This window comes from Squalius cephalus, assembly GCF_949319135.1.
Source record: "Squalius cephalus genome assembly, chromosome: 1".
NCBI lineage: Eukaryota > Metazoa > Chordata > Actinopteri > Cypriniformes > Leuciscidae > Squalius > Squalius cephalus.
Window position 1 is genome coordinate 25,479,428 of NC_137122.1, and position 16,124 is coordinate 25,495,551.

At 35.3% G+C, this 16,124-nt stretch overlaps 3 protein-coding genes across 3 annotated transcripts in view; all 3 read right to left on the bottom strand.

Moving 5' to 3' along the window:
• LOC307157648 (uncharacterized protein) overlaps positions 1-4,485 on the bottom strand; it is a 117,468-nt gene extending 112,983 nt beyond the window's left edge. Inside the window, exon 1 of the mRNA XM_079869574.1 lies at positions 4,467-4,485. The gene's annotated coding sequence lies outside the window, so the exon portion shown is untranslated. The remainder of the gene's footprint in view (positions 1-4,466) is intronic.
• Positions 1-4,608, bottom strand: part of LOC307157541 (uncharacterized protein) — a 40,346-nt gene extending 35,738 nt beyond the window's left edge. The window contains exon 1 of the mRNA XM_079869473.1: positions 4,310-4,608. Within this exon, the coding sequence (XP_079725599.1) occupies positions 4,310-4,388 (79 nt within the window). The 5' untranslated portion in view covers positions 4,389-4,608. The remainder of the gene's footprint in view (positions 1-4,309) is intronic.
• A 620-nt stretch (positions 4,609-5,228) lies between these two features.
• LOC307157739 (uncharacterized protein) lies at positions 5,229-11,585 on the bottom strand. Its single transcript, XM_079869658.1, has 2 exons — positions 11,283-11,585; positions 5,229-7,106 (listed from the first exon to the last, which is right to left on the bottom strand). The coding sequence occupies exons 1-2, from the start codon at positions 11,359-11,361 to the stop codon at positions 6,250-6,252; spliced, it is 936 nt and encodes a 311-aa protein (XP_079725784.1). The 5' UTR covers positions 11,362-11,585; the 3' UTR covers positions 5,229-6,249.
• Positions 11,586-16,124: the final 4,539 nt, after the last annotated feature.

The window sequence follows — 16,124 nt, forward strand, 5'->3', positions numbered from 1 at the left end:
ACGCAAGAAGCCCAAGTCTCTGTCCTGGACTCCAGCTGCCACAGAGGCATTCCATTAGCTCAAGCATGCATTTACTACTGCTCTCGCCTTAATCCATCCTTACCCAGATCTATCATTCATCGTTAAAGTTGATGCCTCCACAAGTGTGGGAGCAGTGTTGTCACAGCGGCAAGGGGAGACACCAAAACTATATGCCTTTTTCTCCAAAAAGTTATAATGGCAGGAGAGCCATTGGAGGTTCCAGCTTTCAACCCGTTTCCAGAACAGCAAGAGACTCGGCACACATCCATCTGCAAAGGGCAGTAAGGAGGCACAAAAATCAGGATGATTTCCGCAGAGCTGAAACACCCATTACCAACCTGATCAAAAGGTCTAGCTCTCCACCGGGGACATACACCTCCGGCTGCCCTAGCGGAAGCGGAGTCCCAGATACATTGGACCATTCACCATCGAAAGTCAGATCAATCCAGTCACTTACAGTCTCAACTTACCTTCACAATATTTGTAAATGTTGTGATGTTATTTCCATCAAGAGGTGCTTACATTTTTGGTAAAGATCTTGTAGTGACAATTCAAGAGTCGAGCACTCTGTAAAGTCTCCTCCAGGACATCCCAAAGACTGTCAATGAATTTAAGGTCAGGACTCAAGAGGTGCCAATTCATGTATAAAAATGCTTCATGCTCCCTCCCAACTATTCTTTCACAATTTGAGCCTGATGAATCTTGACATTGTCATCCTGTAATATGCCCATATGTCTTCCAACATGGAGTGCGTAGATTTTCATTTCTTAAACAACCATCAATTAGGATTAAAATAACTGTTCCCAAACTTAGCCTATAACATGCTAGAAACAACAGAAATCACAACAATAATGATCAGTCATTGACTTAAGTATTAGCCTATCCAAACAGTGACTTTTTTTGGGGGACCGGACAGTGTGTGTGTGTGTGTGTGTGTGTGTGTGTGTGTGTGTGTGTGTGTATATATATATATATATATATATATATATACATTACTGAGTGTTTTTGAAAGTTTTGTATTTTGTTTGGTTTAATAACATTAAATTTGTGAGTATGACTCTCACGCGGCTTGTGAATTAGCATAACTTGCACGCAGCAACTTCAAAACCTCAAAAAGCTTCAATGGGTTTGATTTTGATTGTCATTTGGTCAAATAATTACAAACAAATACAGTGTGTTGGTGTCTGTCTGCTGAATGTGACCCTCCGATTCTTCTCCGTGGCCATATGGGAAAGTGAATATTTACAAAGGCAACAATACAACTTCAGTTACATTTACACCTTTCAAACAAAGAAATGGATCAACTTCTGTCAGCTTGTTGAACATTTTTATTTGGACATATTTTACCATATGATGGCTGAAGCAGCAGCGTGTGACTGTTTTCACAGTAGCAAGATTAACATTGAGAACGAAATTCTACAAAACTTCAGTGAAAACATCAAAGGATCATGCAATGGGATAAAATTGCTTATTTTCTCTGCAAACGATACCATGAAGAATGTGAACATTTAACCCTTAATCGCTGTTTGGGGTCAAAATGACCCCAATGGACTTTTCCTTCATTTTTTAAAAGTGTTACCTTCATCGCAGGGGCATGAAACTCTGTGACTTTTCCTAAATAATCTATCTAAACATGCACAAAAAAACTGGGCTTGATTTGGTTGTTCTAAAGGTGTGTAAAAAAAAATTTACCATTTAAGCTGTTTGGGGTCAAAATGACCCCACATTGAAAATGAATGGGAAAATGAAAAAAATGACTTTTTAAAATTTTGTTTGTCAAAAAAATAAAAGTAAATCCATTATAAATCTGAAAATTTTTACAAATAAACCAAGGTCTGGTCCTAGAGCATAAATAAAAAGTAGAACGAACTTTCTATCTCATACACACACACACACACACGCACACAAACACACACATGTATGTGACTGCAACAGAGAGCATTTTTACAGAAATTGGCAAATAAAATAAACAAAACTGGCATAAATCTAAAAAAAAATACATTTAAATCAAGGTCTGGTCCTAGAGCATAAACCCAAAGTGGAATGAACTTTCTATCTCATACACACACACACAAACACACACAAACACACACGTATGTCACTGCAACAGAGAGCATTTTTATAGAAATTGGCAAATAAAATCAACTAAACTGGCATAAATCTGAAAAATGTCACATATGCAACATGGAACAAGCTTGCCCCCACCCCCACCCACACACACACACACACACACACACACACACATTACAGTCATGTCATAGTGGTGACTTGTAAATGTATGTATAATAATTTGCAAAATATCAAAATATAACAGAAAACAACAACAAATTATAACTCTGACAAAACTACATATTTTTTATGTATTTCAAAATGTTTAAATAAATATTCACGAAATATATATCATAAAGTTGTGAGGAGAAGTTTAAGCATCAAGAAAAATGAAGTGAAAATGAATGAGTCTCTATGGCCCTCTATTGGATATATGTGGTCATTGCAATTTCTTTCTTTAATTATAACTTCTAAAGTTTTTCCACAAACCAGCAGATGTCAGTATTCTATCCCTAACACATAGAGCAATGTCCAAAAACTATTTAGATTTAATTAAGATCATCATTTAAGTGATTTTTTCTTTAAAATATCTTTTTTCATGAGACAATTTATGGCCTAGTTATGTAATTGTGCAGTAAATAGTTAAAAAAATTCAAAATTTCCACAAAAACACAGCATAAATGTATAGTTGAGAAGTAAATAAAAAAAATGATATATAGTTTTCCATATAAAAATTTATATTTCCTTATGTAATCGCTCTTTAAAAGTTTGGGGTCATTTTGACCCCAAACAGCTTAAGTGTTGTCCTTTTTTAACAGCGATTAAGGGTTAACCAAGTCAAAAACAAAACAAAAAGGTAAGCACTAAGCAGGTATCCATATTAATTTCAGTATCAGCAGATGCAAAACGACATTAAAGGCAACAACTTTTAACTGAAATAATAAAACCCAAGTTTTTTTGAGGTAATGTTAAAATGGATTTCATAAAATTGGTATAGAAAAAAATATATATTTCAGGAACTGGTATCGGAGTCAAGGTATCGGTATCGAAGAAATTAACGATACCCAGCCCTACGGATGCACGAAAGAAGAGTTTTACATCATCAGTCAATGACATGTTCTGACTGTGACAGTGAGCTGCATTAGACGTGGGATTGAAATGGTTAATTAAATGTTAAAATGAATGTTAATTTTGGTCATTTTGTCTTGAAAAACAAGGACAATTTGTCAGTTGTCGTAGGAAAAGTCACACTGTAGGACTGTGAGTCAAATCTTCTGCCAGGATTTCATCTGAGATAAAATTTGATCACAACGGTCATCAGCTGTCGGTGACCATGTCAAACTAATGATCAAAGATTTTAGCCTAGGATCAGAGGAATTTTTTAGGATTTGCAAAATTTGTCTCAGACGGACAAATCGTGGCCAAAATCGTAGCCTACAGTGTGAACCCGGCTTAAGTTCGTCTTGAATAATAATACTGTTTGTTAGTAGAAAGTCGAAGTTTGGAATATTTATTTAGCCTATGCTTTGTTTAGTTGTTTGCAGTGTCAAATGGACAATAAATAGATTGGCATATCCAACATTATCCCGAAGGTATGGACAATGAGTTTATTTTATTAAAGGCAGAAGCAAGCATCAAAACCAGACTACAAAAAAACATCTGTGTCCATACAATAGTAATATTTTGACACAATCCACTTTTATCCACAATCCACCATCCAGGAAGACCTCTGTATAACAGGTAAACCTTTAAGCACAAAAATGTTTGAGATTACGCTAATGTAAAAAATAAGTGAATCTGTATTAAGAGTCACACCCATACAGAAATGTTAGGCTATATATTCACATGCGAAACACTGTTAAATATAGGCTATTGAAATATATCGGCCTATTTTAAAATATACTTACATAAACAATATTTTTATTCATTTAGATTTGAAACATTTAAATATATGAAAATCTATTTATTGTTAACATATTTCAATCTATGTGAATTCTATATGGGCATGCGCGATTCCAGAAAACAACAAAGCGAAAATAAAATCTATATCGTATCGCTGCCTGTTCAGTTGCATTTTAAGACTTTTTGAAACGTGGATTTAAGACATCTTAATGACAGGACTTATGGACTTTTACGTTAAGGATATTAAACCTAAGGATCCGCGGGCACCGGTGTCTAAAGATTTGTTAGCTTAATGTAGCACAGAAGTCAAAAAGATGAATGAAGAATAGACACCGACCTCCTTGTTCCTCGAGTTTTATTCTCCAGGGTTCTGGTTCACTCATGTCCTCCTCACTCTCCTCTTTAACAAACACCATCTTCACAGCAGCAGATCTCAGTTCAGTTGATACTCCTCCAGAATCCAGATATTCCTGCTTGCTTCAAAACTTTGTCACGTCTATGAGGATGGGAACATTACAGGCATCTATTGACCTGCATTTTTTTTTATCTACACACTAAAAGTAAATGTCTAACAGTTTTTATTTAGCAGGCACCTCGACAACACAGAGACCATACTGAACAACGCTAATCTTCTTCCTCTGAAGTTTAATGGTTGTTTGTAAACACACGTCTGTGTCTTACCGCCACCCGCTGGACTGAAGTGTGAAGCGTCGATCGAAATGGGGGAAATCATATGGAGAAGAAATTACTGAGCGCGTATACAAGGCGCGCTGTTTTTCATTTAAAAACGATTTGCAATATGAAATGAAAATTACTTAAATGATAGACACACATGTCATTCGAGCAACATCATTAACCTTCGTTTATTTATTCGTCAAGCATTTCAGTGAAAATCACAGAACGTTCCCTAATAGTTAAATGTTTTCGTTTTAACTACATTTTGCAGAATGACCGGCGTTACAGCATTTAAATATTGAAATTAAGAAAAATGAAAACGCATTATAATGATCAGATGGCTATTGTTTTATTATAGCTGTGGATACATGGGGATAGAGGATTATTATAAATTAATAGCAGGGTCTAGATAACTGGGACTTGAACAGGGGACTATTGAATAACAGGTGATGTGAATTCCATATCCACAAAAGAAGATATTTTAGAAATATTTTTTTTTAAACTACTTTTTCATAGTCAATAACTACTTTTTGCAGAAAGACTGATGAGAATTTATATATATATATATATATATATATATATATATATATATATTCCCTCCAGTTTTGCAATAAGCTCTGTGAGACACAAATTCAGAGCCATATCTTAATCATTTGATAACTTACAGCAACACTCAGGGTTACTCAATACGAACTCCAAACTCAAAAGGATAACATGAAGAAGACAGACCTTAGCAGAGCATAGCTGGACAAACTAAACACGTGGGTTATGAAAACTGACTTACTGAACAAAACAGAAAACTAATAACCAAAACAGAGCTCCTTTTCACCGGGCTGACACACACCTGCTGGAACGTCAAAAGAATCTTCAATCACACAGGGCGATTCAATTTCATTTATGTCATGGTTTATACAGTCTTTCATGTTTAAAAAATAAAATAAAATAAAAAAATTCACACTGGGTGAAACTCTTTCCACAATATGAACACTTGTACCGTTTCTCTCCCTTATGGATTCTGTGGTGTGGTCTCAAGGACTCGACTGTGTTAAAGCATTTCTCACACTCGCAGTGTTTTTCACGCTCATGTATTTTCTGGTGCCTTTTTACCCCTTAGAAATCTCCTTCCACAAACAGGACAGACGTGAGGCTTTTCATTTCTATGAACTTCCTGGTGTTTCTTCAGTAATGATGCCAAAGCAAAAAAAAAAAAAAAAAAAAGTTACTGCAATAATCAGAGTTAAAGGTGCAGTAAGTAATTTCTGAGCAACACTGTTGATATTTGAAATCAGCCCAAACAAATGCACTCGTCCCTCCATTACTCCATCCCCAAAATACATAAACATGCAATGCAAGTGAATGGATGTTTCTTTATCGCAATTGAAACAAGGCAAAATAAAGCTTTTGCTCGCTCTCTCTCACCTCCCCATCATGAGTGGACACACCCCCTACTGCTGATTGGCTAAAAGTGTGTTGTGCTCCTCAGTCCAATCCACTCTCAGCAGCGTTCCTCAAAACTCACTTACTGCACCTTTAAGTTGCCTTACTGCAGAGTGAGAATGGCGAAGATGAGCTTTGAAACACGTGTTCCATTTAAATCTCTTCTCACACAGATGATGTGTAAGGGATCTCTTCAGTGTGATTTCTCATGTGACTATTAAATCCCTGTTTACAGGAGAAACTCTTGCCACACTGAGAGCAGGTGAAAGGCTTTATTCCAGCATGCATTAACATGTGTCTCTTAAAGTTTCCTTTACGTGTGAGAGTCTTTCCACACTGAGGGCAAGTGAAAGGCTTTTCTGAAGTGTGACTTACTAAATGATCATTAAGATTTCCTTTATATTTAAAACTCTTGCCACACTGGGAGCAGACAAAAGGCTTTATTCCAGTGTGAATTCTCATGTGATTATTCAGGCTTTCTTTACGTGTGAAACTGTCTCCACACTGGGAGCAGGTGAATGGCTTTATTCCAGCATGAATTATCATGTGACTTGTAAGGCTTCTTTTATATTTGAAAGTGTTTCCACACTGGGAGCAAGTGAAAGGCTTTTGTCCAGTGTGAATTATCATGTGACTCTTTAGGCTTCCTTGACGTGTGAAAGTGTTTCCACACTGGGAGCAGGTGAAAGGCGTTTTTCCACTATGAATTATCATGTGATTCATGAGGCTTCTTTTATGTTTGAAAGTTTTTCCACACTGAGAACAGGTGAAAGGCTTTTTTCCAGCATGAATTAACATGTGATTCTTAAGGTTATCAATACATGCGAAAGTGTTTCCACACTGAGAACAAGTGAAAGGCCTTTTGAATTCTATTATTTGAATGCTGCTTTGTGAACAATAGTTTTCAGTTTTGGAGCAACTCAATGGCTTCTCCCCAGCGATGAAATCATGAGCTTTCTGATGCTGATGTTTCTCCTCCACTTCATTCAGATATGGTCTTTCCTCTTTCACTTTCACCAGGCCTAAAATGAAAACATTAACATTATGAAAATCAATCAGGACAATTGGAAAATAAAAGGAAATTAAAGCTGCAAGCAGCGATGAAAAGGGCCCTCGCACCCCTGCCACCGCCACCCGGCACCTTTAGGAAAGGCCTTAAGATTACACTCACCAAATTTGAAGAGGATCAGATCAAAACTGTAGGAGGAGTTTGTTAAAGTACAACATCAGGAAATGGCAAAAACTGCCCAAAATCTGACAGGAAGTTCAAAATAACTGACTTCCTGTTGTGTTTAGGGCTATTCTCCAAGAGACTTTTTTGTAGGTATTGGGTCTTTACATGTGTGTACCAAATTTCATACCTGTACGTGAAACGTCGAGCCGGGGCAAAATGTAGGGGCAATAAGTAAGCCATTTTGCCCCACCCAATTTTTAAAACCACATCACACGTAAATTGTCACCACTTCTGAAGCGTGTGCAAAGTTTCATGATTTTTCGAGCACGTTTTGTATTTGCCACACTTCCTGCTACCAGCAGGTGGCGCTATTGCTATAATCATAATGAGCATTGGCATGTGTTCAGGACAGGACTCTTATCAAACATGTGAAGTTTGGGGCAAATTGAAAATTGTATGCCTGAGTTACTGCAGGCTGTCTGTGGTTGCCTAGCAACATCAGAACTGCAAGCAACATTAATATTGAACTTATCTGATCATGCATATATCACCAAAAGGCCGAAATTGGGTGAACTAGTGCAAAAAATGCCCGTGCAAAATCAGTTTTTGTGTGTGTTTTTAGTAATTGTTGGTTTGGTGTGTGCTCATTGTTACAATTACACAGCAAAAGTTCAGTGACATTTTTATTTGTGCATGGTAAAAAGCACACAGTGAACTCCGAGAAAACGCTATGCTTGAGCAAACAGTTTGTGAATAGGCAACTACAAATGATGCCCGTGAAAGAGACTGTGAACGCATTGAATAGGATATGTTTAGTTGGTGAATAGCATAGGCTACTATTACACAGTAGCGACAACGTTAAGCGCACCAGAATGAAATATAATATTCAGAAGTAAACACTAACAGCATAGCTGACTTACAGATTCAGTTTACATCCACAAATGAATAAGCACCTCGATTCAGGGAGCAGTGCAAAGTGCCCGTGCAAAATCAGTTTTTGTGAGCTGATCGCCGTCAAAAAAGTTCAGGAGATATTTCTTGCGATGGCAATATGATCAAAAATAACTTTATATTGATTCAATGGATTAATAGCATTTTGAAAAAAAAAAAAAAAAGTCATGAATTTATTGCATTTTTGGGAAAAAATAATCCGTTTTTATAATAAATCTTAAAAAATTCAAATCCAGATTTTGATTTTCAATGTTGTTATAACCTAAAGATGCTATGTGAAAGTTTGAAACAGAAAATAGTGGTTTTCACACATTTAGTGGTTATCTCACATTCGAGAGATATGCGAATAACACACAGACAGACAGACGGACGTTTCTGTAATTTATAGATAGATGGATTTATCACGTTCGGGAACCAAACTATAATATTCAGAAGTAAACAGTGTAGCTGACTGAGTGTTTATGTCAGAATGTTTATTTTTAAACCACAACCTTCTTGGGGCTTCTTTGACCGATACAACTCTCTAATGTCAGAATGTTTATTTTTAAACCACAACCTTCTAAAAATGATATATTTAACGATATCTTTTGCATTTCTCATCCAAACAATGTCAAACTTGGCACTGCACTTACTCGTGCCCGTGGCAAGACACCTGTCGAGTTTGAAATCAATCGGACTAACGGTTTGAGAGATATGCGAGGAACAGACACACACACACACAGACAGACAGACAGACAGACGTTCCTGTAATTTATAGATAGATGTTTGTCAGGCCGCCGAGGGCACACCCTTCGACGAAAACTCTAGATCTTCGCAATTTAACGTCACAAAGGCCTTAAGATTACACTCACCAAATTTGAAGAGGATCAGATCAAATCTGTAGGAGGAGTTCGTTAAAGTACAACATCAGGAAATTACGAAAAATGCCCAAAATCCAGGAGGAAGTTCAAAATAGCTCACTTCCTGTTGTGTTTAGGGCTATGCTCCAAGAGACTTTTCTGTAGGTATTGGGTCATTACATGTATGTACCAAATTTCATACCTGTACGTGAAACCAGGAGCCGGGGCAAAATGTGGGGGCAATAATTTACCGAATTTGCCCCCCCCAATTCTGAAAACCATATCACACGTAAATTTTCACCACTTCTGAAGCGTGTGCAAAGTTTCATGAGTTTTCGAGCATGTTTAGGCCCTCTAAAAAGCGATTCACTTTGGAGAAGAATAATAATAATAAACGGAGCAAAAACAATAGGGTCCTCTCACCATCGGTGCTCGGGCCCTAATAAACGGAGCAAAAACAATAGGGTCCTCTCACCATCGGTGCTCGGGCCCTAATTAGGGTGTTTACACAACAAAGATGTACTAAAAACAGAAAAGTATTGACATTTTTGCAAAGTATCACGTACAGACGACAGTATTGTCACAATGAATCCATAATCCACACGGATCAATGAAAACAACTAAAAAAGCTGTATTGTAAAATGGTGTTGTGTAAATTCCCCCTTAAAATGAATGTGTTCATGCATTTATATTAAATTAAAACATGATTCAATCAGTTTATGCAAACACTAAAACACCAGCTAAACAGAGACACCATATATACAGTACAGGCCAAAAGTTTGGACACATTACTATTTTTAATGTTTTTGAAAGAAGTTTCTTCTGCTCATCAAGCCTGCATTTATTTGATCAAAAATACAGAAAAAAAGTAATATTGTGATATATTATTACAATTTAAAATAATTGGTTTTCAATTTATTATACTTTAAATTATAATTTATTTCGGTGATGCAAAGCTGAATTTTCAGGATCATTACTTCAGTCTATCAAATGATCCTTTAGAAATCATTCTAATATGATGATTCATTATCAAAGTTGGAAACAGTTCTGCTGCTTAATATTTTTTCATAACCTGTGATACTTTTTTAGGATACTTTGATGAACAGAAAAAAGAAAAAGAAAAAAGAAAAGAAAAAAAAAAGAAGCAAATGTTTTCAAGATAGAAATCTTTTATAACAACAATATACACTACTGCTCAGTAATTTGGGGTCAGTAATTTTTTTCTTTATTTTTTTTTAAATAAATCAATAATTTTATTCAGCAAGGATGTGTTAAATTGATAAAAAGTGATAGTAAAGAAGATTTATATTAAAAAATATATATATATATTTTGAATAAATGCAGTTCTTTTTAGCCTTTTATTCATCAAATATATTAGGCAGCAGAACTGTTTCCAACACTCATAATAAATCAGAATATTAGAATGATTTCTAAAGGATCATGTGATTGACTGGATGTCACATGTGACACTGAAGACTGGAGTAATGATCCTGAAAATTCAGCTTTGCATCACCGAAATAAATGATAATTTAAAGTATAATAAATTGAAAACCAATTATTTTTAAATTGTAATAATATATCACAATATTACATTTTTTTCTGTATTTTTGATCAAATAAATGTAGGCTTGATGAGCAGAAGAAACTTCTTTCAAAAACATTAAAAATAGTAATGTGTCAAAACTTTTGGCCTGTATATATATATAGTATTATTAGTTATTATTATTTACTATTAGTTATATATACACACATATAAAGGCTAATAATAATGCACTTTAATTTGAATACAAATAGTAATACAAAAATAGTAATAGATTTTTAATTAATCCACTATCTGTTAGATCTTGAGGCTTTTATTTAGGTGGAAAACAGCAGGAAGACTTCTGTAACAGTAACCCTTTGTCTACACAAATGTTTGAGATTACGCTAATGTAAAAACAAAGTGAATCTGTATGATGAATCGCACACGCTCCGAATTCAGCACAGTTTTGCGATTCCAGGAGAATCTAAGCAACCAGAAGCAACAAGCAAAAATGAAAAAATCGTAATTTTATCGCTGCCGATTCAAGTTGTATTTTTAATACATTTGAAACGTGACATTTTAATGATAATTTAGCCCTGATTTTTATATTCAAGACTTTTCAAGTTTCCGCGGGCACCTGTGTCTAAAGATTTGTTAGCTTATAATGTAGCACAAAAGTCAATAAAGATGAATGAAGAATACTAGACACCGACCTCCTTGTTCCTCGTGTTTTATTCTCCAGGGTTCTGGTTCACTCATGTCCTCCTCACTCTCCTCTTTAACAAACACCATCTTCACAGCAGCAGATCTCAGTTCAGTTGATACTCCTCCAGATATTCCTGCTTGCTTCAAAACTTAGTCACTTCTATGAGGATGGGAACATTACAGGCATTTATTGACCTGAAAAAAATGTATATTTCTATAAACTAAAAGTACATTTCTAACACTTTGTACTAAGCCAGCTCAGCATCTCAACAAAACAACAGAGTTGCTGAAAACTAATCTTCTTCTTCTTCGAGGTTTAATGGTGGTTTGTAAACACATTTATGTGTCTTACCGCCACCAACTGGACTGGAGTGTGAAGAATAATGTAGGGAAAAGTTAGGCAAAAGTTAAACAAGTTAGTTACTTGTTTTTTCCTTTAAAAAAGATTTGCACAAAAAAATGAAAAGGGACTTAAAATCATAAACTAGAATGGGATTCAAGACAAGCTACGTCAATAACCTTTGTGAGTGATTATTAGACAATATTTATTAGAGTCAAATATTTCAGTGAAAATCAGGTTACCTAATGGTTAAGTTTACTTTTTCTTAATCATAAACTACAATTTAGTGACTGATGTTACAGCATTTAAATATTGAATTTAAGATAAGTGAAAATGTGATATGATGTTCAGATAGCTATTGTAAATCCAACTTTATGGATCAGGAAACATCCTTGGGTTATGTGTGTAATGCTGCCTTTACATGCTCTGAATTATCATAAATGGGTGTTTCTGCAACTATGGGCACTTTTGACTCTCCCAAATAAAAAAAAAAAAAAAAAAAATAATAAAACCATATGAATTTCAATTTGAACTATGTAATACATACATGTCCATAATACATAGAAAGATGTACACAAAATTGAATGTAGTTGTACGTTTATTTTTTATGGTTTTCATCTCTTCTTTTAACAAATTGTCCTTACCACAACATTAAAATAACATTAAATTTAAACACTTAAAAAATATATACATTTACTTATTACTTTCAAAATTTGTCCATTTTTGTAAAAACTAATATTAAAAAGTAATTTAAAATTAGGGGGTTTTATGATTTTCTTTATGCTTTTTTTGAGGCATTTGAATCTGAAAATGAAACATGTAAAGTTATACTTTTATATTTTGTGATAGGCTAATTTATTAACTGATATGCTTTTAAGAGACAACGCCACATGAGTTGTTTAATGGAATTTACAAAATGCTCAAAACTAACACTAACAGAGTAAACTTTTTTTGATATACCATTTCATTTATTTTGTTTAATAAATGGTTAAATGTATGTACCTGAGCTTGACTGAAATCATTTTTACAAATGTTTTACATCGGTATATCATGATTACACAAACATTGAGTTTTGTGTAAATAAAACTGAGTTTTATAATTTAAATTTTATGACGCCAAAAGGGTTAGAAAAGGCCTAGAACCTGTTTTAAGTAGGCTAATTGCTCTGAGAGAAAGAGCACGTATACCATTAGAGAATATCAGCAGTATTGACATAAGTTCGCTATAGGTGCTTCTTCAAATACAACAATTAAACAAAACGGTCATGTAGGCCTTTGAGCTATAATCCCAAATAGCCCTATCTGTTTTCCTGACGCATGCGACTTCACTTTACTTTCACTTTCAAGCTGTTGTAGCGTAGGCAGCTGCGTTGAGACGTGATCAGGAATCTTAGTTTATTGAAATATAGACCGTACAATACACACATACTCAACGCGTTAACATGAGATCAAACTGAAGCTGATCATAAATCATTAAAAAAAAAAAAAAATCGAAAAAAAAATTATAATCAAACATAATTAAAAGCAAAAATTAATTAATGAAGGAATGGATAGATGAATTCATGAATCAGATTCATTGAAGTTATAACTGAGTATGATAAATTATAACTAAGTATTAAAAGAAGAAAAAAACACCAAACAAAATATGATTAAAAAATAAGTTTATTGAAACAATCCAAAAGAACAATCCAAACAATCTCTCTCTCTCTCTGTGACTGACCATAACTCAAATCCATTTTCTGTTTGACTCAGGAGTGTGTGCATGTGTGTAAATTATTCTACTAGAAAAACTTTCTTAATGGTAGCCTATTTATGCTTAATATACACTCAACATCAGTGTAACTGTGTAAAGAACATGTAGGTCTAACAAAAAACAGTCATTGTGTGTGAGAGTTTGTATGTCTATGTGTGAATATTCTCAATCAGAGTCACAAAGGTGACAAATGAATGTTGTAAACCCTGGAGTTCAGGCTTGGACGGCGTCAAACTGCAAACGATACATATTACAAACACTTCCTTTGGCTTTGAGTTGCCAAATGGCTCTATGGCATGCAGAAAACACAAAAGTTTTTGCTGTCTGTGGTCTCAGAAACTTCACCACTGACTTTCAACATTTTCTTTGCAACTGATCTGACTTCTTTGAAACCTCATCAGTTTCCTTTTTTAAAACACTGGCCGGCACAGCTCTATCTGTCTTTATTTTCCACTGAATAAAGGATAAATTATAATATTAGAAAAAACAATTCTCATCAATGGACATGAAATGTACCCAAAATTGTAGAATGACTCATTTGACAGAGAGACTGTGGGCCCTATTTTAACGATTTGAAACTCAAGTATCAAGCGCAAAACGCAAGTAACTTTGTGGGCGGGTCTTGGCGCTGTTGCTATATACCGGCGGGATAAATGACTCTTGCGCCCGACGCAAATCTAAAATGGGTTGGTCTGAAGTAGCTTCATTATTCATAGGTGTGGTTTGGGCGTAACATGAAATAAACCAATCAGAGCGTCATCTCACATTCCCTTTAAGAGCAGGCGCGCTTGTTCTATAGCGGATTCCTATTATAACGGCGGATTTGCCAGGCGCGCGCCAGGAGCGGTTCACAGCAGAGGAGACTGACGCTCTCGTCAGGGCCGTAAAACACACAGAAGTGACATTGGGGATGGAGAAACACACCCAAATTAACTTAGGTTAAACAGGCGTATGATAATTTGGGTAAATGTGTAAGCTAGATGTATGCTTTTATAATAAACTGTCTATCTATCTATCTATCTATCTATCTATCTATCTATCTATCGTAATAATGTATGATTTGCAAAAATGAAAACTGCTGCTTCTGTGTAGATGAGAGAATCAAAGTGTATGCGCGTTGTGCACACGCTACATTGATTATGGCCAAGCATGCGCCCTTAAAATAGCATATCAATAACATGCGCGACACACCACTGACTTTAAACTAGTTTTTTTTCGGTCAGTGGCGGAATTGTTTTCTAAACCTGCAAAAAAGCATGAGGGAACGTTTGCGCCGGAACACGCCTCCTCTTTGCGCTGAACCGCCCCGGGGAGCGCAAGTGTATTTCTTAGTTAACCGACGTGCGTCTGTGGAGGGAAAAGTCTGCTGTGCGCGGGTGTAAAATAGGAATGATACATGCATCGGTGTACAAAGTCAATTGCGCTGGGTGCAAGATAGGACACTGAGAGTGAAAGAGGAATTAGGAAAATAAACTGGTGTGAAGAGAAGTTGTTTTATTCGTGCTTCAAGCGAATGACACTGAACACATAAGAATCTGAATTAGTGGTGCGTGCTAAGCGTCTGTATCATTGCTCATACTTGGGGTCAAAGGATTTTCATAAATATCTAAACTTTTCTCAAAATCTCTAAACGTTTTTCTCAATTACTCATAGACTAAAATCAATGATATTAGACAAATTGCATCAACGTAACACCATTTTCTTAAAGATTCCTCAGAACAATGAACACTATTCTTGTGTTTCACAACTCTAAACACATACAGAACTGGACACCATGTGTTCATGTTTAGTAGTTAAAAACCACACACCGTCACACAACCCGCAGTTCTCACCATGTGAATGTTTTACGCCAGTCAGAACCACAGGATGTGTACAAATAATTATGTGTGAATTCATAGGCTCTACACAAAAAAGGCATGTTCAAGAATTGTTTAAATATAGTTATATTATTATTCTCTCCATAAATGTAATAATTTCTGTAGATTGAAGTAGTTTTATGTTGCAAAGTCCAATATTGAGAGATTAAAACTTGATTCACAATTCTTCTGCTTTTATTTGTGGCACTGCAAGACAAAGAGTCAGATCCAGAATATTTAAAAAAGGCTGTTTCTTTATTAAGAAAAGTAAACAATTAAAATATGAAATACTGCAGCAATACAAGTCAGGAACATACAAATGACAGTGTGTTCATGTGGTTATAATGTGAATCATGCAAATATCACACAAGCCTTATATTGTAAATTATTGCACAGTATTACATAAAGCAGAACAAAATGTCAGGCTTAAGAGAGGCATTTTATTGTAATTAAAACAAAATATAAATATTAAAAGAGGAAAATAATTTGGCCAATGGGATTGTGGGACTGAAACTGTGAGAAGACAGGGATGTACTTGTGATGCTAAAGCGATGGTCTGATCCATATTACCAATAATAGTTTATTGATCAAAAACAGAAAAACCAAACAGGTTAAACAGGTTAACATTCATGTTCCTTGTTAAAGTAAAGATTAAATGAAAATGTACCCTTTCTTGGCTATTCCACAGTTTAACCTGCTTTTTACAATCAGTTTCTGATGTATAAAATCAATTGAGAATGCAATCAATGGAAGTAAAGTGGGTTGGGAAATCTGGTTCATGTTGACTTTAACAACCGTAACATGCCAAATGTTAGACACTGTGAATCAGGAGTGACTCCTGTATCTCTCACACACACACACACACACACACACACACACACACACACACACACACACACACA